The following is a 24,144-nucleotide window of genomic DNA, read 5'->3' as shown; positions in this document are numbered from 1 at the left end:
AAGTTAAATTTAGGCCTTGACTACAAATGGTATAAGATTTGACCAACTGCAATGCTCTATATTTTTGGGAGTGTTAGCAATTGATACGTGTGGCAAGTTTTGCGTTATATCCTTGAGAATCCACCTTGTAGGCTATTTGTGATCAAATGTTTTAATGTCACTAATTTCAAATGACCTACTGCAGTGTTTCTCAACCTTGGCAAAAGCTGTGCTGGCTGGGGAATTCTGGGAGTTGAAGTCCATACCTGTTAAACTTAAAGCGCATACATCTGTTGGAACGAATTATTGTATCCAATCATAATTCCAGATTAAGATGTCCATTTTAAATATTTCTTCTCTGTTTGGTAAAGATTGGAATGTATATATTTCTAAAGATTGAATATAAAGGTATTTTACTCACTTGTAGTCCTTAAATGGTATTATTCATTCTACTTCTTCATAGATGATTCTCTTTATTGTAAATGTGATCAATATCTAAAAGTTACAACCATCTGTTGAGCTTCCATTCTTAGTTTGCTATTACCATATGGAATTTGAGGTGAGGTTGTTTAAGACATGGGAAACTTCACTCAGCTATGTGTGACATTAGGCCAGTCTTAATCCCATATTAAGTAAATCTCAACTGGTTGGATTATAACATGCCAAGCCAAAAGTCATGATTTAGAAACTAAGATGGCTGGTTCAATACAATATGTTTAGCCAACATATGACAACTATTTATAGGTTAGTGTGGGTGAATAGGATTGTTATATTCGGTAGGAATATTATGTATACCATCTTTGGTTCCCGAAGAAAAAAAATGACATATAAATCTAATGAAAAAGAAGATTATTATATGTGTTATTCTAATATTGTCACATCAAACCACGAGAAGGGAAGAATAATAAATAATTTTAAAATAAAATATTTTAGACTACTGAGGTACTTGAAACAGAGAATAAATAGGGATGACTGATTCTTTCACAAGCAATAAATCCATGGATCATAGAGATTTGTTGATATTTCTCAAGTTTCATATGGCTAATTTTGTTTGTGCTTAGAAATTAAGTATTATCAGACCTGGTTATTACTTTGATGGGAGACCACAATGGTATATCAGGATTGTTGTCTAGACAAAGTCTGAGAAACATCCCAGAATAAGGCAAAAGCAACTCAGTTTCACACTGATGCCAAGAAGGCTACATAGATGTATCTTATTGGTCAGAGTGTCTACACACATTATCATGATCATTGGTAGGACCACTCACAACAGCAAACCCTATGCTTCACTTTTCCTTTCACTTTTTTACTTTGTTAATAGAATATGACATAGATGATCTAATTTTATTACATTGTCTCCAGATGGTGTGATGAAGAATGTTATGTATATTGTAAGAATCATTCGTGTGCATAGAAAGTCATCGTTTTACTGAGTACTGATGCTTTTTCCAAATGGAACATTGTTCTGATGGTGCATTAACAACAAAAATAGGTTAATGTGAAGGCATTTAATTAATACAAGTTTATAAATGAGCAGAATATTGTCATGTTTTATTGCTTGCCAATTTTTATTGCCAATTTTCTTTCTTGGAGTTAACTGCAAAATTATGAGAATGCTAGAGGTCAGCAAGCTGAATTATCAAGATACAAGATAATTCTTCCTGCCAAAGGGTTGTGCAAGGTGTGTTCAAAACAATTAGATATAAACAATACTCTCCTTGGCATGGTGTCTTGGACAGCTACTACAGATATCTAAAAACAAAAGAATGAAATATGAATTAAATGAATGAATGAGAAAAAACAATTCTCATTGCTGGTAATACAGCATATCCAAATTTCCTATTTTTATCAGTTGCACTCCCATCAGAGTTAAACTGGTTGCTTTTTTTTTTACTACAGTTGTCTAACTGAGAAAGAAAGAAAGAAATTGTTTTTACACACGCAAGCCTTAGAATCCAGGTGCAAACAGAGTAAAAAGAAAGAACATTAATAACCATAATAAATGTATAAGCAAACCACATTTTCAGATACCTCCAAATTAGATTAACTTTATGCACCATTGTGTCTCTTATTGTTGTTGGATTACAGCTCCTTTTGTCTTGCGCTGTTGAGTTTGGATGATTGGGAATAATGGGTGTGTACATCTTGGAAGAAGTTGGGTTTGCAAAGTGGTAACCAGCAATTTCACTTGGTCCTGGAAATATGTTGTAATAACAGTGACAGTTGAAAGAATGAAGTCATATGTCCCCATAATTGACAAACAATAAGAGATTTATTGAGTTGTTGGCTTGGTATCAGAATAGGAGCTTTTTGCCCTTACCTGACTTAATTATCAGTCTTGTATGTCTATCATGTTATAATTTCATTGCAACTGTGTCAACAGGGTTCCTTCATTGAAGACAATGAGGTTTAAATGCAGATAGATAGAACTACCCAGAGGGCTGTAACACAGTAGAACCTCTGGTCATGAATGCTTCTGACTACGACCAAATTGGGTTCCGACCAAAAAATTCACAAAATGTTTGAATTTGGTCATGAAGACATACTCGGGTGGTGATCAAACACGACCTCTGACCTAAGAATTCCTGAAGACAAAACATTAGAAGACAAAGAAATCGCCAAAGTTATGGAACGAATTATGGTCGTATAATTCTGTATGTAGATGCCTCTGTTTAAAACCTGGGAAGTAGCTTTTTGACCCTCCTGAATTAGAGCTGTATGATGAAGAATTAATTTGACCCATGTTAACATCACATATTTTCAGATGAATAGCCAGCAGAAAAACCTTCATTTATGGTTTGTGGGTTTTTTTCCTACCTGCATAGCTTTTATATTTTATTCTATTCATTTATCGTGATTTTTACTTTTTGAAATTTTTTTCCCTCTAATATTATAGCGCATTATAAGTTCTAATTATTTGTTGTGCACAACTTTTCCCTATTACATGATTTCCGATGCATCTGTTACAAAGAAGTCCACGTGTGCCTCATTGGGGTTGATTCGGTGGATCATGTCATGTTACTCCCATTAAAGTCCATTGGCAGATTTTTTTCCCCATGTCTAGATTGAGTAACATGTTCAGCCTATTGCACTTTGAGCTAGTGCTGTTGGAGCTCTACCACCTGCTAGCATAGGGGTGTCAAACTCAGGTGCTTAAATCTGGCCTGTGGGGCCAGCCTGGAAATAGCAAAGGACCACCCTGCAGTGCCTCTGGCAGCCAAAACAGGGCATGGGGAATCCATACCCCGTGCCCCTCCATACGCCGTTTTGGCTGGCAGAATGCTGCAGGAGACGTCTGTTCCATCTCCTAGTCCTGGCCAGCTTGCAGAGGAGAACTACAATGCTGATCTGGCCCTCAAAGAAATCCAGTTTGACACCCCTGTTTTAGCAGAAATTCTGGTCATTTGCTGGAGGCCAGAGTTTAAGTCAAATAACAACAACAAAATCCAAGCTCTGACTGACCTTGACAGTAGTGTAAGAATGATTTTAACTTTTTAAATTTATTTTAGATGTTGCCCAACTCCAATTGAGTCTGGAAGGCTCGCAGTATGAACAAAATGTATTATGTTTCTGCTAATGTGCTCATACATTATTGTCTGCATTTGATCAGTTAACTATTCTAGTTTATATATTCACATTCCATTCTGAGTTATAAAAACATAATTCTGTCCCTGTATTGGAAGTGTATTTTCTGTTTTAGAGCACATGATGGACTTTACCTATTTCTTAAACTCTGCCGGTACAAGCTATTCTTCTACATGCTTCTCATTTAAAATGTAGCTTGTCTGCACTTGTGCTTCAAAATGTTGGAAGATATGGTCTCCTAAATCTTCAAGGGGGAAAAGGAAGTTAGCCTTTATTTCTTTGCAGTATAATGCAAGACACAGCCTTCAGAGAGGTTAGATTTATGTGCATTACACATTTAAAATGACAAAAGAAAGAATAGAAAATGAAAAACAAAGATTCTGTGTTAGGTTTTTTTTTTTTTTGCGAAGAGTTGTTAGTACAAACAAGTTATCTCATTTTAGATTGCTTCTGTGAATCCTGATAATGTCTTAATTTTGAGGTTTTAAAAATATTAAAATAAAATGTGTGAATTGTTTCAGTGCCATATAGTATCGCTGGTTATATTTTTTCCAGTGTCTTGCTGTAATTGCTATTTAAAACTGACAGTCTTTGGTGACTCATAAAAGATTAGGGAAACATAAATAGAGATAGTTTGGTGTAGTGACTGAGGGCTAGAAAGCAGATCATGAGTTTTAGTTTTACTTTGGCACAAAACCAGCTGGTTAACTTTGGGCCGGTTACTCCCTCAGCCCAAGGAAGAAAGTGGCAAAGCACTTCTAAAAATCTTGCCAAGAAAAACTGCAGAGACTTATCCAGGTAGACACCATAAGTCTAAAAACTGACTTGTGTGCATGCATGCTGCAAAATATAGATTAATATAGTATTTCTCCTGAACAATATAGGTGTCCCATATGTACTGACAATATATAAATTATCTCTGATGTGCTATGTGCTATGTTTTTCATTCTACATTCCTAATAAAAAATCTATACTGACCTTTTGTGACTTTGCTGTTACTTTTCCTATTCTTGTTTTGAGCATGTTATTGGAATCAGTACAACCGTGAGGCAGACTTCTGAGAATGAGAAACAGAACTAGGAATGGCCATTTTTAAGAAGACCAAAATATAAATTATAGTTAAGACAATGTTACAGTGGAGAAACGTGAAACATGCCAGCTCTTGAAACAGGACCCAACTTATAGTTACCTAGGATTTATTGCAAGAAAGTTGTGCTTTCGATTAAACATGCTTGCTAAAAATGTCATTGGAAAATTGTTATTTTTTAAGTTGATTTCCCAAAGTAGTAACTAAACATTATGGATGCTGTGCAACCAGTTCTTTCTATCATCTGGTAACATGCAGAAGCAATCACAGCTGATTTTCTATTTTCAAAAGCACCAATCATGGACAAAAAAAATTTCAGTGGGTTAACAGTTAATGTCATATAGTGTTCGGATCCTACAGGCAATGGCGGAGGAGAATTTGATGTGAGGAGAGGAGGAGAATTTGATGTGAGCTGCTGTTTCATATGCAGAATATGTAGGAGAAAGATATAATCGCACAAAGAACTGTCCGTTGTGCTGAAGTTTGCTTGCTACATTTACAGTGGATTTTTTTGTTGTTGTTGTGGTTTGCTATCAGATATTAGAGCCTGCTGCTCTAATAATCCATCCATAATGGAAGCAAAGCAGAATTCTAATATATTTTCCTTGAGAATGGGAACTATATCTTTATTTCTGAAACATCCATTGTTAATTAAACTACAAATACTAACAAAACCAAATCTGAGACAACAGATTTAGAAAAGCTAAATTAGAAAATATCTGAATAAACCAAGGATGCAGACCCCCTATTTCACTGTTAATGTGGTTAGAACATGTGATTTTCTGATAGTAAATGTCTATAGGATTTGAAAGTGATAGTAATGAACCCTCTTCTTTGCGTGTCATAGAATTGTTGAGGTTGTCTAGTAAGGAAGTTACTTGGTTTCTTTGGTTTAGCTGTGATGATTTTCAATTTAGATCTAATGTGTTCTGTTTTCTTCCTGGGCCTAGTTTGTTTATTTAGTAGGTTTAGAACAGGGCTGTCAAACTCGCGGCCCAGGAGTCAGGTGCGTCTTACACTGGCCACGCCCACATCTGGTTTAGTGAAGGAGAAAGAAAGTTGTGATACGTCATGTGACATCGCTATAATGATGCAAGTTTGACACCCCTGGTTTGGAATGAGATGTTTTGTAAATTCCTGATCTTGGACTTGGCAAGCCCTGAAAAGACTGTTACAGAAAAACTGAGGCGGGAATGTGTAAAAGCAGCAGATATAGATGCTAGAAACAGCAACCATTAAATAAAAGTGATTGTATTAATTTGAAGCAATCATCTAATTATCTGGCTATGATTCAATTCACAGCTAAATCACTTAGCTCAATGTTCTCACCTCCTCCCACCTTTTAAAGCAACGTCTTATTTTGCTTCTCAAAACAGCACAGCTAAATACAGCGTGGTGACATTTCTACCTCGATTCCTGTATGAACAGATTAGAAAAGCTGCAAATGCTTTCTTCCTCTTCATTGCCTTACTGCAGGTATGTCTATACTGAAATAAAACAACTGTATCTGTACAGTGGCAGGTGAACAGTCTGTGACTACCAACTCTTGTAGCAGTGATGAAGTTTCATAATGCATAAGCCTATACTTTAAGTTTGCATGATGAACTCAGTGTAGTCCAACAAATGTATGTAGATCATTTGTCCGTTTTATGCCGAAACATAATGGTACTGGTAAATTGAACGTTAGCCTAGAAAATATAATGATAAATTCTTTTAGCCTATTGTTATACACAATAGGGTGGCACGATGGTTCAGCGGTTAAGACACAATGGCTTGTCAACTGGAAAGCTCGGGTTTGAGACCTGAGTGCCATGCAATGGGGTGAGCTCCCATTGTTCACCTCAGCTCCTGCCAACCTAGCAGTTTTAAAGTATGCAAGTGTGAGTAGATAAATAGGTAGTGCTTTGCTGGGAAGTATTTTCATGCTGGCCACATGATGACAGTAGCATCTCTCAGACCACACAGGCTCCGTCAGCTGAGAATCAGAAATGAGCATCACCCCTTGAGTTAGTTACAACAGGGGAAACTTTTCAACCTTTACATGATAGTATTAAAGCAGGGAATAGCAATCTTAAACTAAAACCAGTCTAAACTAAAAATAGAAATATTGGAAATCGTAATCATATCCAAAGGCAGACTTGGAATTTGGATTTTCCAATATAGGTTCAACGATTTCAGCTGAAGCTCCGAATTGTACAGGTCAGAAAAAATAAAAAGGCAGCAGTCATTTGACAGTAATCTCAGCCAATCAGGAAGCTCTCATTATTTAACGAATAATAGGAGTCAATCTTGAACATACTAATACTTTTTTGGTGTCTGTATTTCCTGCTTTTGGGGCCTCAGTTGTTAACTGAGTAGAATTCTTATCACATCTGATTGGGCTGGGATGGTGTGCGCTGCAGTTTAACAACATCAGGAAATCTAACTTTAGAAAAAAATTGGTTTGAGTAGAGCTTTGAACCTTGATCACACATAATCCAATGGAGTTACTTTAGTTAGGCTCCAATATTATAGGCCAATGGTGGCTAACCTTTTTGGGCTCCTGTGCCAAAAATTGCATGCGCGCTTACAGTCACTTGCTCGCATGTCAGCACCTAGAAGGCAGAGTGCGCAGCCCCCACAGGCCCCCTGAGCATGCGCATACAATTCCCCCCTGCCACCCCCTTACCTGCACTGCACCTCCCAGCCGATTTTCAGCCCATTTGAGGCCTTTTTCGGCCTGCCAGAGGCTTGAGGGAATGAAACAGGCTGAAAAATGGGCCTGTTTCATCACTTCCGGTATTTCCGGAAATGCAGGAAGTGACGAAACAGGCCTACTTTTCATCCTGCAAAGCCCGCAGAGGCTTCCCTCAAGCCTCTGGCAGGCCGAAAAAGGCCCGAAAATTAGCTGGGAGGCGCACGCATGCGCAGTGAGGTAAGTTTGCCTGGGGCTCACGAGCCCGCACAAATGGCTCTGCGTGCCAACTATGGCACGCGTGCCATAGGTTCGCCATCACAGTTATAGGCTAATGACACTTCCTAGTATGGACAGGGTTACTCAGAAAAGCTGCAGGTAGTTTCCTAAATATTTTATACATTTCTATAAATTTTATAAATTCTGTCAAGTCATATTTTTCTGACTTTGGATCTCTGGCAAGATAAATCTTTGGATCTCTGGCAAGATAAAGGTTTATTCTGAGTGCTGAAGCAACATAAAAAAATAAGATAAGAATAAATTCCTCAGTCATGTGCCCACTCTAAATTCCCCCATCTGAAATTAAGAGACAAAACTACTTTTCTTTTGTAATATATACTTTTATTTCAGCAGTGCCATCTCCTTTCTTTGAATACTTTTCTACATACATACATTTCTTTTTCAGCAAATTCCAGAGGTTTCCCCAACTGGAAGATATACTACCTTGGTGCCATTACTATTTATTCTAACAATTGCTGGCATCAAAGAAATCATAGAAGATTATGTGAGTATAAATTTAGATTTTGGAAGAAATGTCTCTCTCTTTGCAACATAGCAAGAAACAATCAGATGTATAAAGCTACTTAATTTGCATGATTACTCAAGTCACTTTAATAGTAACTCCACTTTGAGACAATGCGATACTGAAGAATAAAATTAAAAATAGTTATTTTTAATTTAAAAAAACACAACAAGATAAACTAGGAGTGTACTATCTTGAAAATTAAAAAATAATTACAGATAGTCCTCAGTTTAGCACTGGTCACTTAGTGACTGTTCAACATCACGATGAACCTCCCTAGGGATAATATTACAATATATGGAAAGGTTTATATGCTATAAAGAAAAGTTTTCTAGAATTTCATGTGTGAAATTGCATAAGTAGCTATGCTATGCAGAAATGCAATGAAAGGACAGTTGTTCATCGCTTGTACTTGCTTTAATCCTAGATTAGCCAAAAAGCTGTGAAGATATTACTGAATGTATTCAGTATTTAGTATATCAGAATATCAAATATTACTGAAATAACATTCCTGTCAACCAGGGTTGATTATAATGGCTTGGATTGATGGGAATTGGGATTCTGTCTAAAATATCTGGAAGGTTATAGATTACCATTTCCTGCCCTATTGTGTGATCCAGAAAATGATCCAACAGAGAGGATATCCAAGCATTTTTCATGGGGAAAGTCCTCAGGGTAATCCTCAACATTATCATGTAGCTAAAACAACAAATAATAGTTGATATGAAAAACTTTATTATATGAGGTACTACAGAGATAATACCGGTTAAAGCCGACAATATGGGACTAAGTAAATAAAAAAATTGGTCTGAGTAAAAACCCTAATGCTGCTGAACTCTGTAAGTCTATAAACTACCTAAATGAGTGAATAGCTAGGAATCAGAATTAAACAATGGGGGGGAAACAGACATTTAATACGAAGTACATTCCTTGAACATACAACTGCATAAACAACATTGGTGAAAAATCCAGTGTTCTATTCTATGAAATTTCTTGATATATTGATATATGTCAGTGGAGTAGTTTCTTCTCTGTATATATTCCCTCAATTTGGGGAATCATCTAGATATGATTCAAAGGAGGAAGGAGGAAGTAGGGGAAGGGAAGGGAAAGAGAAGGAAGGGAAAGGAAGCAAAGGGAAGTAAGCAAAAATCTCCTCAACCTTTCTTGGCACAGTTGTTAAGTGAATCCCTGCAGTTGTTAAGTTAATAACACAATTGTGAAGTCAGTCTGGCTTCCCCATTGATTTTGCTTGTCAGAAGGTCGCAAATGGCCTCAGGGCAGTGCAACCGTCATAAATATGAGTCAGTTGCCAAGTGCATCATGGGGCCATGGAGATGCTGCACCGGTCGTAAGTGTGAAGAATGGTCATAAATCACTTTTTTTAAAAACGTTGAACGGTCACTAAATGAACTGTTGTAAATTGAGGACTACCTGTAGAAGGATTCATATTAATGCATAGGAGAGAAAAGCTTATTTATGTGTTTATATCCGCCTTTATTATTTTTGTAAATAACTCAAAGCGGCTAACACACATGATACTCCTTCTTCCTTTTATATTCGCCACAACAACAATCCTATGAGGTGAGATGGGCTGAATGAGAAACTCCAATATATTATATTACATATAATAACTGCAGCAAGAATAGCCTTTGCCCAGAATTGGAAAAGTGAAAGCATTCCCTCCAATATTATGATAATAAAAAAGGTTTTAGAGTTTTAGAATACTCTACCTGACTCTGTGGTATCTTCCCCAAACCCCAAAAACTTTAACCTTAGACTGTCTACTATTGACCTCACCCCTTTCCTAAGAGGTCTGTAGGGGGCGTCCATAAGCGCACCAACGTGCCTACCGTCCCTGTCCTATTGTTTCTTTTATTTTTCTTATATGTACCCATTGCATGTATTCATAATTATGTATATACTTATACCTATTATCTTGTAAGCGATTAACAAATCAAAATAAATAAATAAAATAAAATAAAAGTGTACAGAAACAGATAGGCTTTCAATAGAAATGAAGAAGAGAGAGGAGACAGAGTACTACAAAATTTGGAATTTATGGTATAATTGGCTGCAAGGTAGACACAAAATAGAGAGATTAAATGAAAGGTTATGGTGTAATGAAATAATTTGGTATGAATAGGCAGAACTATGTATAGTTATGTATAAATATGTAAATAACTATAAATATATCAAAATATGACATAAATCAAATGTAAAATAAGTATAATAATATTTAGTAGTATTCTATATACTTAAGAATATGTCAAAGTGAGTGAACACTACTACAAGTATGCTGCAATGAATGGAAATATGTTTTTAATTGTTTTTTAATTGTAGAATTTGTTTAATAAAGTTTTTTAAATATTAAAAAGAGAGAGAGAGAGATTGACTGACCCCAGCTGGCTTTCATGCCTAAGATGGGAGTCTCCTGGCTTTTAGCCTGGCATCTTAAGTCCTAACCAAACTGGCTTCCCTATAATATTAACGCATACTGGAAACATTAATGAAGCTTTTATGTTTTGTCTTAATCTTTCTGGCCAGTTTCATTCAGTTGACTATACCTAAATGTTCGGCTTTTTTATTTCCCAACAGAAAAGACACAAAGCTGACAGTACAGTGAACAGAAAGAAAACAATAGGTAAGGCCCTTTTATGTTTCTCCCATACAAATTATACGGTTGGAAGGGTTATAGCCTCCTCAGAGGAATAGTTATATCTGGTTTTATTCATGTTTGGTTTATAGTTAACTGTGAATAATATGATCCCCAAGTTTAAGAATCAGGAGAAAGCTCCCAATTCTATAAATGGGAATAGCTTACACTGAGAATTGTATCTCTTGCGTTTGTACTGTAAACATTAAGGGCTGCTAATTTTCATTAGGTGACTTTTATTATAAATTATCTAAGTATTTGTCATATCATACTTTGATTTGTTTTAATAACGTTTTGTCTTTGCCCCGTAGCTATGTCTTCTGAATTATTTGCTGTACCTTTTAAGGTAATAGCTAATTCAGTTCTAAATAAACGAATATGAGAACCAATTTATTGCTAGTCAGTGATTAATACCACTAGTTGCATAATTTAATATTGTACTCTTCTGTCTAATTTATGTGGGTAGAAATAACATCGATTGGGTTGAAGCATTTAATGACAACAGAGCACTTATCTGGAAATTATCACTGAATTTAATGATTATAGATGGGCTTTATTCAGTTTCAAAGAAAGATTAAATACAAAATAGTGAAAACAGAAAAGATTAAAAAAGGAGGGGCAGATCAAAGGAGGAAGAAGTTAAAAATAAAAGAGAGAATACAAAGGAAAACTGAGTTCTGACTTTCTTCAGTACACATATAAATAATGTTCCTTTAAATTAAAACAAAACATATAAACAATATACAAAGTTAATAAAAAAAAAACCTAAAACTATATAGCAATGTAACCGCCTACCCTAAGATTAAACATAGACCTTAACAATGTAAAATATATGTGTCTTATAATACACAATATTTCTACAATCATAACAAATCTAATGATCAAATCCTAAACTCAAAACTTCATTTTTATTTTTCTCAAGCAAGAAGTCCAAAAGTGATCCCCATATAGGAAGAAAGCTAGGTAAACTTATCTTTTATCAAAGTAGTCAATTTTGCCATCGGTGCTAGTTCCATTAATTTCACTATCCATTTATGGGAATTTGCATATTGAATTTAATGACATAGAATGCCACTTTGTAAGTAATTTCAGTATATTCAGGTCAATCCTCTTAATGGTTTTTAACATGGCAATCCATATCTAAGAGAGCAGTAATAATTACACTACTGTTGCAAGCTGCAATTTTTTAAATTAAGATACACAATGTTAACAATGAAGGTTTGAAAATACAAAAATTGGTCCACTCACAAACTACAGTCTCAATTTGTAAGGAGAAACTGAGTAGCATTTTTTAAAGTTAAAATTAACCTCAGAAAAGGGCACAATACATTAGCTACTTCACCAATAATGGAATAACAAAGACTGTTTTCTGACTCATAGGCAGCTCTTGATTCTGCCAATCAGAAATCAATATGCAGCAATGGCATTTTCTTGCCTTAATGCATGTATTGTGGAAAGGAAGAAAATAAAAGGAAAACAGTTATGGTAAAACACAAGAGGAAAATCCTTCACAAAATTTTGTGAAGGAGCTTTGATTGCCAATGAAAGATTTACCCAGAAGTACTCTTAAGAATGCTGCCTTGTCCTTCACTGCCAGCTCGGTGAAGAAAAGACAGCGCTAGAAATGAGTCTGCAGGTAGCATATGGCAAAGTTCCTGAGTTCACATTGGGTAAGCTGGATTTCTGATTATAAGCAATCCACATAAACCTTCTCAAACATCAGGAAGGCATCACTTAATTGCCCATAAAGTAGGAAATACTATGATAGATGGATGAAGATACTTTTCAGGTCCACTGAGCATCCCTCTACCTTGGTTCTTCTGAGTTCTTGTCATATGTTAACTTTTGATTTTAAAAGGGAAAAAATATATATTTTTCTTTCCCTTTTCCAGTGTTAAGAAATGGAACGTGGGAGGATATCATGTGGAAAGAGGTAAGAATTATTTTTAAGATGTTCTGGGAATTTGCAGATCTTTGATGGGATGATAAAATGATGTTGATCTTCTTGGGTATTTACAGCTGGGCACTGTGAATTTTATTTGAATATTTTCCCATTGTGTATTCATTACCATTGTCAGTCTCAAGAAAAGCTTATTTATATGAATGTATATCCTTTGAACAATGTAGATGTACAGTATACAGCTCCTTGTCCGTGGCAGTATGGAGAAGATGACATCAAACTTCTAAATGGCATCTATTATTTCTTTTTGATTACCTCAGAATCTCTTGTACAATTAGTGATTTTATTCTCTGAGTAGGGAAGATAATACTACCTATAAACAAAAGGAGACGTTGGAAACTCAATTTTAGAACAACATTGTTTCCCCTTGCCTAAAATCTGTATTCACTTAGCTGGAATTAAATTAATAGAACTGGGATTAAGGAAAGGAAAGGAAAGGAAAGGAAAGGAAAGGAAAGGAAAGGAAAGGAAAGGAAAGGAAAGGGAAAAAAAGACCTCTAAAACAGGTCACATAAGCCTGGGTTACATGCACTGGACATAAAATGTTGGCACAGGGAGGAAGAAAACAAAATGAGGAATGGAATTACTGATCCTGGAATAGGCCATGATTGTCTGGCTATAATTGTGCATATGAGTGCATCAAAGTACAATTTGATGCAGATCAGATTTATAGGCTTTAAATCTGCATTCTGGTGAGCAATTAATAATGCATGTCTTAAATCTTTTGAGGAAGAGAGCCAGTAAACCAATTCGTGAAATTAACTGTATAAGGTAACACCAAGAAAGTACGTCTCCTGAAATGGAGGGAAGGGTGATATGAGACTATCTTTCCTTTCAGCTCTTGGACCATTCTAACTTTTGAATCCAGAAAGGAAGGGAATTTAAAACAGGCCACTTAGAAAAGGCACATTTTATTTTAGTTAGGAAAATCATGCTATTGTAGAAAGAGATTGGTAAAGAACATTATAAATAAAATTCAACAAGAAGGAATACTTGATGTACCTTAGATAAATAAGGGGAAAAAATAGCAACACCTCAGAGAAAATTGAATTTTGAAGGTGTAAAATTAACTTCTATAGTTTAATTATATATATTCAAGTGTTTGTCAGCCTTACCCAGACAGGAAACACTACAAGATGAGCTAATTCTACTTTATTGTAAAGCTACATTAACAGAATCTTGGAAGTCTAAAAATACAAATCTCCCACTGTCTTTTTTTACAGCCTGATAAGTTAGGGAGGATCCTTTCTGAGTTTTTTCCTCTGCCTATTATGCAGCTGTGGGCTCCCTCTCTGAAATATCCGATTGAATCTCAAGGAAGCATCTTTCCCCCAGCAACTTTCATTCAAGTTCAGTTCTTTATAATGGACAGAATATTGCCAAATTAAAGCTATAAATTTCTAAGCTACCAGGTATATGAACAGATTTTAGGGTATGGTGATTCTGAACTTCTTCCTCCCTCCTCCCTCCAACTCGGGACTGTGCTTCCTCTTAAGCTAGGCCTCTCTCTTGGAAAGCTCTGTGTTGCCAAAGCTTTTCCCTACTGCTTCTGCAGGTGTCCATTACATCACCTTGGGTGACAAGCCATCATTCTTCTTTAAGGGGTTCTACCTGATTCACATTAACGGGAGTCTGCACTGGCATATTGTACGTCTGTTGGATCATTCTTGAGCTAAACATTTGGCAGGAACCATTGCCTCTCTCTTTTCCAGTGTTCTGCTTTCCTGGCAGTTCCTCACAACAGTTTCCTTGAATACTTATTTATTATTTATTGGATTTCTTACCTGCTCTAGTCTTGAAACACTTGGCAGTTTGCAGTAATGAAGACATAGAAATAAAATGTCCATGGTGAAAATGAAAACTCATTAAATCATAAATCCATAATTACAGTTTCCTTGGGTGACATTCAACTTTGACAGGGGTCAAACAAATGCCCAACTCACAAAAAATGCTCTGTCTTTATTCAAAAACAGAAAAAAAGTGAAGCAGACTTGTTGAGCAGCCGTAGGCCTGGACCCCCTACAGCAGAGCCCCTCACACACAAAAGGCAGGTTGTTACCTAACCCGGCTTTTCTCTGCCCACTACAGGCAACAAAACTTTGCTAGCCAATACTCGACCTCTAGGATCTCCAGATCAAGTCCTGTTTTAATAGTTTCCAGAAGACCATACTGAAGATAGAGACCTCACTTTAAGCAGGAAGCTGTTCAAAAGTGTAGGAACTATACTATCTAATTACAACTTCATGGTAGTGTTAAATGTCATTAAAAAGCAAAGCCCTCTATGGAATATACTTAAGGGAAATGGAGACTGTCTATGTTTTTTTCCAGGACAAATAAATCAGACAGATTGACTTTGGCTGAAGAACATTTTGATGATATTTTGGCACCAAGTCATATAAGGTTTTATAGATAATGACAAGGGCCTTATACCCAAAAGTGAGGACAAGTGTAGTATTTTTATGATCGCTCATGCAACCAATAAAGGAGCTGCTGCACTCTGAACTAATTGAAGCTTCCTGGTGATTTTCAAGGACTTCCATGTGGACAATGACCCCAGTTCCATTCAAGAACTGAGTAATGGATGGTACTTAATAGACTTGATGATCCTCAAAAAAAAAAACCTAGTTTATTACAGACAAAACATAAAGTATAAATGCACAGAAGATCTGCTTGATGTAGATTGCATAAATACACCTCTATCTATCAACCCCAGGATTTGAATCTTTTCTCTTGCTCTTTCTGGTCAGTGAACTCCTGGCTATTGTTTCTTCCAGACTTGAGTTTGGACTGCACCTGCTCTATATTTACACAGCAGTTCTGTGTGATTGCACAGTATTGTTTCCTGCCCTGTTACTTTCATACTTTCTGTGGAAATACAGTTTGACGGCCTTACTAATGGCCTGTGAGGATTTATGACATAAGCTCTCTACAACACATACATCTAAACATATAGATAACCTTTATGAGGTTCAAGAGTAAAACTGCTTTCTTTTTAAATACTTCCAAATTAAAGTACATTAAAGCAGAACTTGGCTTATTAGATGAAATATATCAACATATATTGATGGCTTATAATCTAAAGTGTTGCTTTGTATATCATATATGATTAAGTTCCTGGGCTTTTTCTCAGAATTTAGAGTTAGGACTGAACATTTGTTATTTAAAGAGGACAGTCATTCAGTTTACAGAGTGACAGAGCACCAACAGTTTGCAATACACCTCTCCATATTGAATTGAAAACTTCACAGTGTATATACTGTAGTACATAGGATTTCATATCAAACTTCTTCAGTTGTTTTGGAAGAATAAAGCTAGTATGCCTATTCATTGACAGATCATTATTTTATGAAGAAAAAGTCCAGTTCAGTGTGGTGAAGGCACAACTGGTTTCTTCCTAGAATATTTTACATCCTTGAAGAGCTGCAGCCTTTATTCATGGCCAAAGGTTCACCTTGAATATTACTCTTTCATTCTTACGGAAGAAAGTTTTGTTGGCAGTTGATGGACATCACTAATGTCTATTACTCATATTTGAGTTGCTCAAAAAAATTGTTGGTTTCCTTTAGTCCTTTAATTGGTTCCTCAGGGAACCATGTTTCCAGCTTTAAGGCGTTTTGATTTAGCTACAGTACTCCATGACTTTGGCAGACTGTACAATTACAGTGGTCATGCAACTGTATCTTCAAGGGATCATTATGGTCCTTTATTCAAACATAGTACCTTGTTGCACCTTGAACTCTGAATTCACTTGGTTATTTCTTTTTGCTTTCTTACATAAGATTTCAAGCCAGTCAGAAAAACTAGGCTAGTGATCCAATTTATTCAAGTCGATTCTGATAGAAGCGTAGACTTTCTACTTTGAACTGGGACATATTAACTATCTAGCTTTTATTGTCAATGTGACAAGCATCATATCACATATATCTTCAAATTACCCATATCAGTTGTTAAGTTCGGTCGGTGGGTCCCATGAATAGACGAGGCTCGAGTAGTGAAGAACAGCTCTTTATTTTACAGATAGATTCTGAGACAAAACCCTAGCGTGCGGCAGCTCTTCTTATAGAGCTGGCTGCGGCTAGGCAGCCAATGACAACTCTTTGAGTTTGCCGCGCTTGGTTTTAGCCAGTCGCGGCAAACCCTGTATGAGCCAATCAGGAACGTTCAAGCCATCCAATCACGATCCAGCTTGTCTGGGCCAATAGGAATGCAGGGTTTCGAGCCTGCTAATATGGAACACCCCTCCCCTCTTGGTTCCATCCAAGGGGCGGGGTAACATAGTCACGTAAGTAGGCGGGCCTTTGGACCTGCCTACTTGACTTGCGCGGTTCATAATGTCTCTGGTCGTCGTCCGGTTCAGACAGGCTCCGCGTCGCTCTCAAGCTTCTCGATGGAACCGCCTGGAAGGGTGAGCCGGGCCGATAGCTGCGACTCCCGCCTGTTGTATCCGGGTTGGTCGAGTCGTTCGCTCTGTCGCTCCCGCCTGGATTCTCTGGGCTGGTTGAGCTTGTCTGGCTGCTACTTCCAGGTGAAACACCCGTCTGCCTCGGTTCCCTGTTTGTAGGTAAGTATTGCTGGTTTAATGTTTGATTTTTATTTAATGTGTGTGTGGGGTGTTCTGCTTGCGCAGATACCGGTTCTTTTTCTAAGTTTGAGGTTTCTCCCCCTGATTTCTTGGTTAGAGTCTGTGAGGGGAAAAGTGGCCAGTCTAGATCGTAGCTGGTCAATGTGCTTGTAAATCCAGGGGTTTCTCTGGAGTGTAAGTAGGGTGCAAACGGTCTAGAGGTGACCGGAGTCTTCTGCCCATGAGCAATTCCGCTGGGCATTTGTTCGTGGTGGTGTTGGGTGTGATGTGTTGTATTAGGAGCATTTTGTTGATTTTTTCGTGGATGTTGCCATGTTCAATTTTTTGGATAGTTTTCTTTGTGAACTGAACCATGCGTTCAGCCCGCCCGTTCGCCGCCGGGTGAGCGGGCAATGTCAATGCGTGTCGGATGCCACGGTCTGCCAAGTATTGCTCAAACGCCAATGCAGTAAATTGAGGTCCATTGTCAGATACTATCACATCTGGCAGACCATGCGTGGCGAAAAGTTTGTTTAATTTTTTGATAACGGCTTCTGTGGTGGTTGTCTTCATTTTGCTAACTTCGAGCCAATTTGAATAGGCACCAACAGTGATTAAAAAGGTATGTCCTTTGGTTGGCCCCGCGAAGTCAATATGGATTCGCGACCAGGGGCCTCTGGGGGTTTCCCATTCTAGCGGTGGAGCTTCAGGGGGAGCCGAGCGGGTTTCTTGGCATCTGCTGCAACCGGTGACCCAAGTCTCTATTTGTTTGTCCATGCCTGGCCACCATGCGTAGCTTCTGGCCAGGGCTTTCATTCGTACAATGCCCGGGTGCCCGTCGTGCAGCATGTCTAGAACTTTTTTTTGTAATGTTTCTGGTATAACCACCCGGTCTCCCCAAAGAATGCACCCCCTTTGTGAAAAAAGTTCGGTTTGCCGGTTTTTAAATGGTTTAAAGAGTTCATTTTATTCGCTTTCCGGCCAACCCCTCTCCACCCAGCTGAGGACTCGCGCCAATCATTTGTCCCTTTTTGTTTCGCGGGCAATGTCTTGCACTGTCAATGGTGGCGTGGTTATTGTTTCTATTTGTAAAATAGATAAGGTGGGTGCTGGGTCATCTTGCACATCTGGTAGGGGGGATCGGCTTAAAGCATCAGCGTGCGAGATGGTCTTGCCAGGTCGGTGTGCTAAATGGTAATTATAAGCGGCAAGAAATTCAGACCATCTTGTCATCCTAGGTGACAGGATGTTTGGAGTGGGTTTGTTCCTGGCCAAAATGCCTAGTAGGGGTTTGTGGTCCGTAATAATTGAAAATGTCCTACCATAAATGTATTCGTGGAATCTTTTCACTGCGGAGACGATGGCTAGGGCTTCTTTGTCCAGCTGGCTGTAGTTCCTCTCTGGCTTTGACAGGGTTCTTGAGAAAAATGCGATGGGAGCCTCTTTCCCATTCGGCAAGGTGTGGCTTAGGATTGCCCCGACACCAAAGGGTGATGCGTCGCATGTGACAGTCAGCGGCAGGGTTTCGTTATATTGAATAAGGACTGCATCGGAAGTTAAAAGGTTTTTATTTGTTGGAAAGCGCGTTCCTCTCGCCTTTCCCAGATCCAGGATGCCATTTTGTCCAGGAGCCTATGCAAGGGTTCCGCCACAGTCGCCTTCTGGGGTAGGAAAACACTGTAGAAATTAATGAGTCCAAGGAATGCTTGGAGTTCCGTTTTATTTTTCGGTCTGGAGGCTTCCTTGATGGCTTTTAACTTTTTGTCAGTAGGGTGAATTCCATGTTTGTCTAGGAGGTACCCCAGGAATTCAACCCTTTCAGTACATAGCTGGCACTTCTCCTTTTTTACTTTGAGGCCGGAGTCTTTAAATTTTTGTAAGACCGCTCTAAGCCGTTTCTCCAATTGTTTCTTATTGTGGGCTGCTACTAGCACATCGTCGAAATAGGGTACAACTCCTTTAATTCCCTGCAGTAGTCTTTCCATTAGGCTTTGGAAAACCCCAGGTGCGACGCTGACTCCAAAGTGGAGTCGGTTGCATTTAAATGCCACTCAATGTGTCACGATCGTTTGTGCCTTGGCAGTTTCAGCATCGACCGGCAGTTGCTGATAGGCTTGTGCCAGGTCGAGCTTTGCAAAGATTCTGCCACCCCCAAGTGAGTGTAGGAGATGCTGGACTACTGGCACAGGGTAGGCACTCTGCTGCAGGGCATGGTTGAGGGTGGCCTTGTAGTCTCCACAGATTCTCAGGGAGCCATCTGGTTTGATGGGGGTGACAATGGGTGTCTCCCAACGGGCATGGTCGATAGGTTCTAATACGCCTTGCACAATGAGCTTATTTAATTGCTCGTCTATCTTAGGCTTGAGTGCAAATGGCACTCGGCGCGGCTTGAGGCGGATGGGCGTGATGTCTGGGCTAAGATTGAAGGAGATTGGGGACCCCTTGTACTTGCCTAAAGTGTCATCGAAGACCTCTTGGAAGTCTCATATGAGCGTTGCCTCCCAATCTTCTTCGTCTGTGTGATTGATGCCTGCCATCTTGATCCCTAGCAGCGAGAACCACTGTAATCCGAGTAGGCTGGGGCGGTCTTTTTCCACAATTGTAAGTGGTAGAATATTGGTGCGGTTTTTGAAGGTGATCTTGAAATGCCCGATGCCAGCCACTGGGATGCGGTTCCCTTGGTAGTCCCTCAAGATCAATTTCTGGTCACTAAGTTTCTGGCGGCGTATGCTGGGTATTAGATGCTTTATGGTGCGCCAGGAGACCATGGAGAGGTAGGAGCCAGAATCTACCTCCATGGTGCATGGTTGGTTTTCGATACCAACCTCGATGCATACCTTCCGTGCATCTATTGGTGAAGAATGGGCGATGATAACTGTTTGGTGCGTTTCTTCTCTTCGCGGTGCCTCGTTGAATCTTTTGTTTCTGCTGTCCTGGCTCCACCGGCTGTCAGTTTGGCGGTCTCGGTTTTTGGTGGGGGTGCCATCTTGTCTTCTCGGGCTGTTGCCTCGGCGCCGGGGGCTGAAGTTTTATTGCGGCATACTTTAGCAATATGCCCCCGCTTCTCGCAATGTCAGCAAACAGCGCCCAGGAACTTGCATTCGGAACGCGGGTGATTTCCTCCGCAGCCGGTACACTGGTACCCTGACTTACGACCTCGCCGGTCTTGCCGATCACGTTCTGACTGAAGTCGGTGAATTTCTTCTTCTTCACTGTCAGAGGGGGATTCGACGTCGCCATGGTGGGTGGTGGCTGCGAGTTTTTCTGGTGTGGTAGTTGCCTCGCTAGTCGATTGACGATCGGTTCCGTTTGAATGCCACATTCGGGCCGCTGATTTGCGGGTAGCTTCGGCTGCAGTTGCTTCAGCTATGGCGTCGGCGAGGGAGATGTCACCCTTGGCCATTAGTCTGCTTTGGAGTGCTGGGTCTTTCAGGCCGAGAACGACCCGGTCTCGCGTGGCCTCATCTAGGTTAGCGAATCCGTACAAACCTCTAAGGTCTCTCAGGTCGGCCACAAATTCACCGATTCTTTTGCCCTTGCACTGGTCTCTTTGGTAAAAATCATGCCTCCGGATAAGGGTTGGTACGGCCGGGGCATAGTGGTTTCGGAGGATGGGAGCTAGGTTGTCCCAATCCATTGTTTTGACATCTGAGGGCTTTGCTAGTGCCTTGGCCATTTTGAAAATGGCAGGCCCGCAGTGCGTCAAAAATACCGCCCGTTTCTTGCTGCCGGTGGCGTCTTTCAAGTTGTTGGATTCCAAAAACATTTGGAAATGATCGATGTAGGACTCCCAGTCTTCGCTGGCTGGGTTAAATGGTGCGGGCGGCGTGGCGCTGCTGGCCATTTTGCTGGTCGTCTCTGCGCCGTTTGCCACGTGCTGGTTAGTCTTGTTGTCTCAGAATCCCATCCTCGTCGCCAGTGTTAAGTTCGGTCGGTGGGTCCCATGAATAGACGAGGCTCGAGTAGTGAACAACAGCTCTTTATTTTACAGATAGATTCTGAGACAAAACCCTAGCACATGGCAGCTCTTCTTATAGAGCTGGCCGTGGCTAGGCAGCCAATGACAACTCTTTGAGTTTGCCGCGCTTGGTTTTAGCCAATCGCGGCAAACCCTGTACGAGCCAATCAGGAACGTTCAAGCCATCCAATCAAGATCCGGCTTGTCTGGGCCAATAGGAACGCAGGGTTTCGAGCCTGCTAATATGGAACATCAGTAATTAATACAATGGTTCTTATTCTCATTTGGGCATATGACAACTGCACTTGTGATATATTTACATTCACTAACAAGGTTATCTTTTTTGTAGTATCATTCTCTAGGGATGATAAATATATATAGCTATAATTGGGAATTGTGACTGCAGAAAATCCACAGATAAATGTTCTAGAACTTCTCATGTTTCTGAAAAGTAGAACAGAACAGAACAGAACAGAATAGAATAGAATAGAATAGAATAGAATAGAATAGAATAGAATAGAATTTTTTATTGGCCAAGTGTGATTGGACACACAAGGAATTTGTCTTGGTGCAAATGCTCTCAGTGTACATAAAAGAAAAGATATATTCATCAAGAATCATAAGGTACAACACTTAATAATAGTCATAACGTACAATAAGCAATCAAATCATACTAGAAAACACTTAATATAAATTGTAAGGATACAAGCGACAAAGTTACAGTCATACAGTCAACAAGTGGGAGGGGATGGGTGATAAGGAGTGATGAGAAGATTAATAGTAATAGTAGTGCAGACTTTGTAAATAGTTGGGCAGTGTTGAGGGAATTATTTGTTTAGCAGAGTGATGGTGTTCGGGAAAAAACTGTCCTTGTGTCTAGTTGTTCTGGTGTGCAGTGCTCTATGGCATTGTTTTGAGGGTAGGAGTTGAAACAGCTTATGTCCAGGATGTGAGGGGTCTGTAAATATTTTCACAGCCCTCTTTATATACAGGTCCTCAATTGAAGGCAGGTTGGTAGTAATTGTTTTTTCTGCAGTCCTAATTACTCTCTGAAGTCTGTGTCTGTCTTGTTGGGTTGCAGAACCAAACCAGACAGTTATAGAGATGCAGATGACAGATTCAATAATTCTCTGTAGAAAAGTACTCCAAGTGTTCAAGGTTAAGCTTTCAGTGGATATTACTATGGTATATCAACCCAAGGGAAGAAAAGAGTTGTATCTTTTTTTCCCATAGTGCAGAGTTTTGGGGTCTGATTCTGTCTGTTCTAAGAGCAGGAAAATGTTCTGATCTATCAGTTTATGTCCCCACCCAATGCTGAATGTACACTGTTTTTCATTAGAACTGATTTTAGCCATGAATATCTTTCAGTAAAGGTATCCTTCAGTATCTTTCATGGAAGGGATTATCGCTTAATTTATTCCCACTCATTCTTTTTTGTTTGACATTAAACTCATTTCACATCTTTACTATTCAATAGTAGTTAAACAAAGTATTGTTTATCCCTCTTTTCTATCTAACAAGAAGAGTTTACCCATGGTTGAAATTTAACCTTCTCTTTCTGACACTTGGAGGGTTTGACTTCCAAATACCAGAAGACACAAAAGGTGTTTTAGATACATCCCAAAAGTATTCTGTGTTCAAATACTATGCATCGAAATGTAAACATTTTAAAGTTTGCTGAACATTGGAAATTTGATCTTCTCTTACTGATGTGTCATCTTTTTTTAAACTGAGCTAAAATCTGTTTGTATTGCACTCCTGTGGACTTGTTATGGATTTGTCAGTTATCTCCACGTCTCAAGATCTTATCCAGGTTTCTCTCTCTCTCTCTCTCTCTCTTCCTCTCTGCACATGAAGATTAAATGTTTTCTCAAAGGCATGCATAACTTGCATACCCTGAAAATGATACCAGTCTCTGCCTTTTTTCTTTTGTTTTGTCTATGTTAATGAGTCGACCTCTTCAGTCACTGGAAACTTGAGCTTTTATGTAATACCATGGGAAACTGCCTCTTTAATTCCCCTCAAAGTTTTAGCAATCTATATGCTTTATTTATTTTTTATTGAAAAATACAAAAATAACAGTGGTAGTGATGTGTGTGTGGATGTGTGTATACACACACACACTACACGCACACATACATATATGTTGATGATAATATAACTTCCTGCCCATGCCATTTATTGTTTTTCTAAAAAAAAACCTAGTCTTCATTTTCAACTTCATTTAGAAAAATTATGACATGTTGAAGCTTCGAAATAACACCCATTTCTTGTCACTGACCCATCTCCAGGTATACATCTTCTAATTCTCCCATCAGTGTTAATACCAGAAATCATAACAAAGATGAATTTGATTATACATATAGTTGAGGTTTTTTAAAAATTCTTCTATCAATGGGACCCATCCTTAATTGTTGTTAAATTGTATTTTGTCTCCTATTATTGGGTTGGTCTTCAGAAAGAGGAGCAGCAGTCAGAAACACTGCTAAGACAAGGTTTGGCAATGGAGTTTCCACATAATGTTCATCTCTAGAAGTTTATGGCAGAGTGTTAAAAACTGGGAAAGGATAAGATTTAAATCTCTCTTATGGATGTCTTTGAAATTCTGTTCAGTAAAAGATAGTTACAGTTTGCTGTAACTAGTCAAGCTAAGCATCTAATATGGTTTAATCTGTTCATGGACTTTCCAGTAAGAATTTTTCCATTCATCCTAGGGAAAACAGGAAAAGCCTTGAAACTTTACATCCAAAGCACAAAAACACACACCTTTAACAAAATCTTACAAATATCCTGCAAACATAATAGTAACTGTAGAAGGATGTGGTCTTACAAATAGGAAAGGTTTTAATGAGAAATTCCGTATGAAACTAAAACTGTAGCTA

At 38.7% G+C, this 24,144-nt stretch overlaps 1 protein-coding gene and 1 long non-coding RNA gene across 27 annotated transcripts in view; one reads left to right on the top strand and one right to left on the bottom strand.

The window, feature by feature from the left end:
- The window catches only part of ATP8A2 (ATPase phospholipid transporting 8A2), a 367,147-nt gene that overhangs the window by 62,498 nt on the left and 280,505 nt on the right, over positions 1-24,144 (top strand). For all 26 annotated transcript variants that reach the window (XM_087966309.1, XM_087966285.1, XM_087966283.1 and 23 more), the window contains 4 exons: positions 6,028-6,127; positions 8,011-8,109; positions 10,726-10,771; positions 12,676-12,716. In XM_087966309.1, the coding sequence (XP_087822435.1) occupies positions 12,685-12,716 (32 nt within the window). In that variant the 5' untranslated portion in view covers positions 6,028-6,127; positions 8,011-8,109; positions 10,726-10,771; positions 12,676-12,684. The remainder of the gene's footprint in view (positions 1-6,027; positions 6,128-8,010; positions 8,110-10,725; positions 10,772-12,675; positions 12,717-24,144) is intronic.
- The window catches only part of LOC148130399 (uncharacterized), a 103,620-nt gene continuing 80,950 nt past the window's right edge, over positions 1,475-24,144 (bottom strand). The window contains exon 3 of the long non-coding RNA XR_015749747.1: positions 1,475-1,731. This is a non-coding gene — a long non-coding RNA (uncharacterized LOC148130399). The remainder of the gene's footprint in view (positions 1,732-24,144) is intronic.

The sequence above is a fragment of the Notechis scutatus genome, chromosome 5 (assembly GCF_049901735.1).
Source record: "Notechis scutatus isolate UNSWTSFEM ecotype Mainland chromosome 5, rNotScu1.2, whole genome shotgun sequence".
NCBI lineage: Eukaryota > Metazoa > Chordata > Lepidosauria > Squamata > Elapidae > Notechis > Notechis scutatus.
The sequence above is the reverse complement of the archived record's forward strand: the minus strand, read 5'-3'. Positions and strand labels throughout refer to the sequence as shown.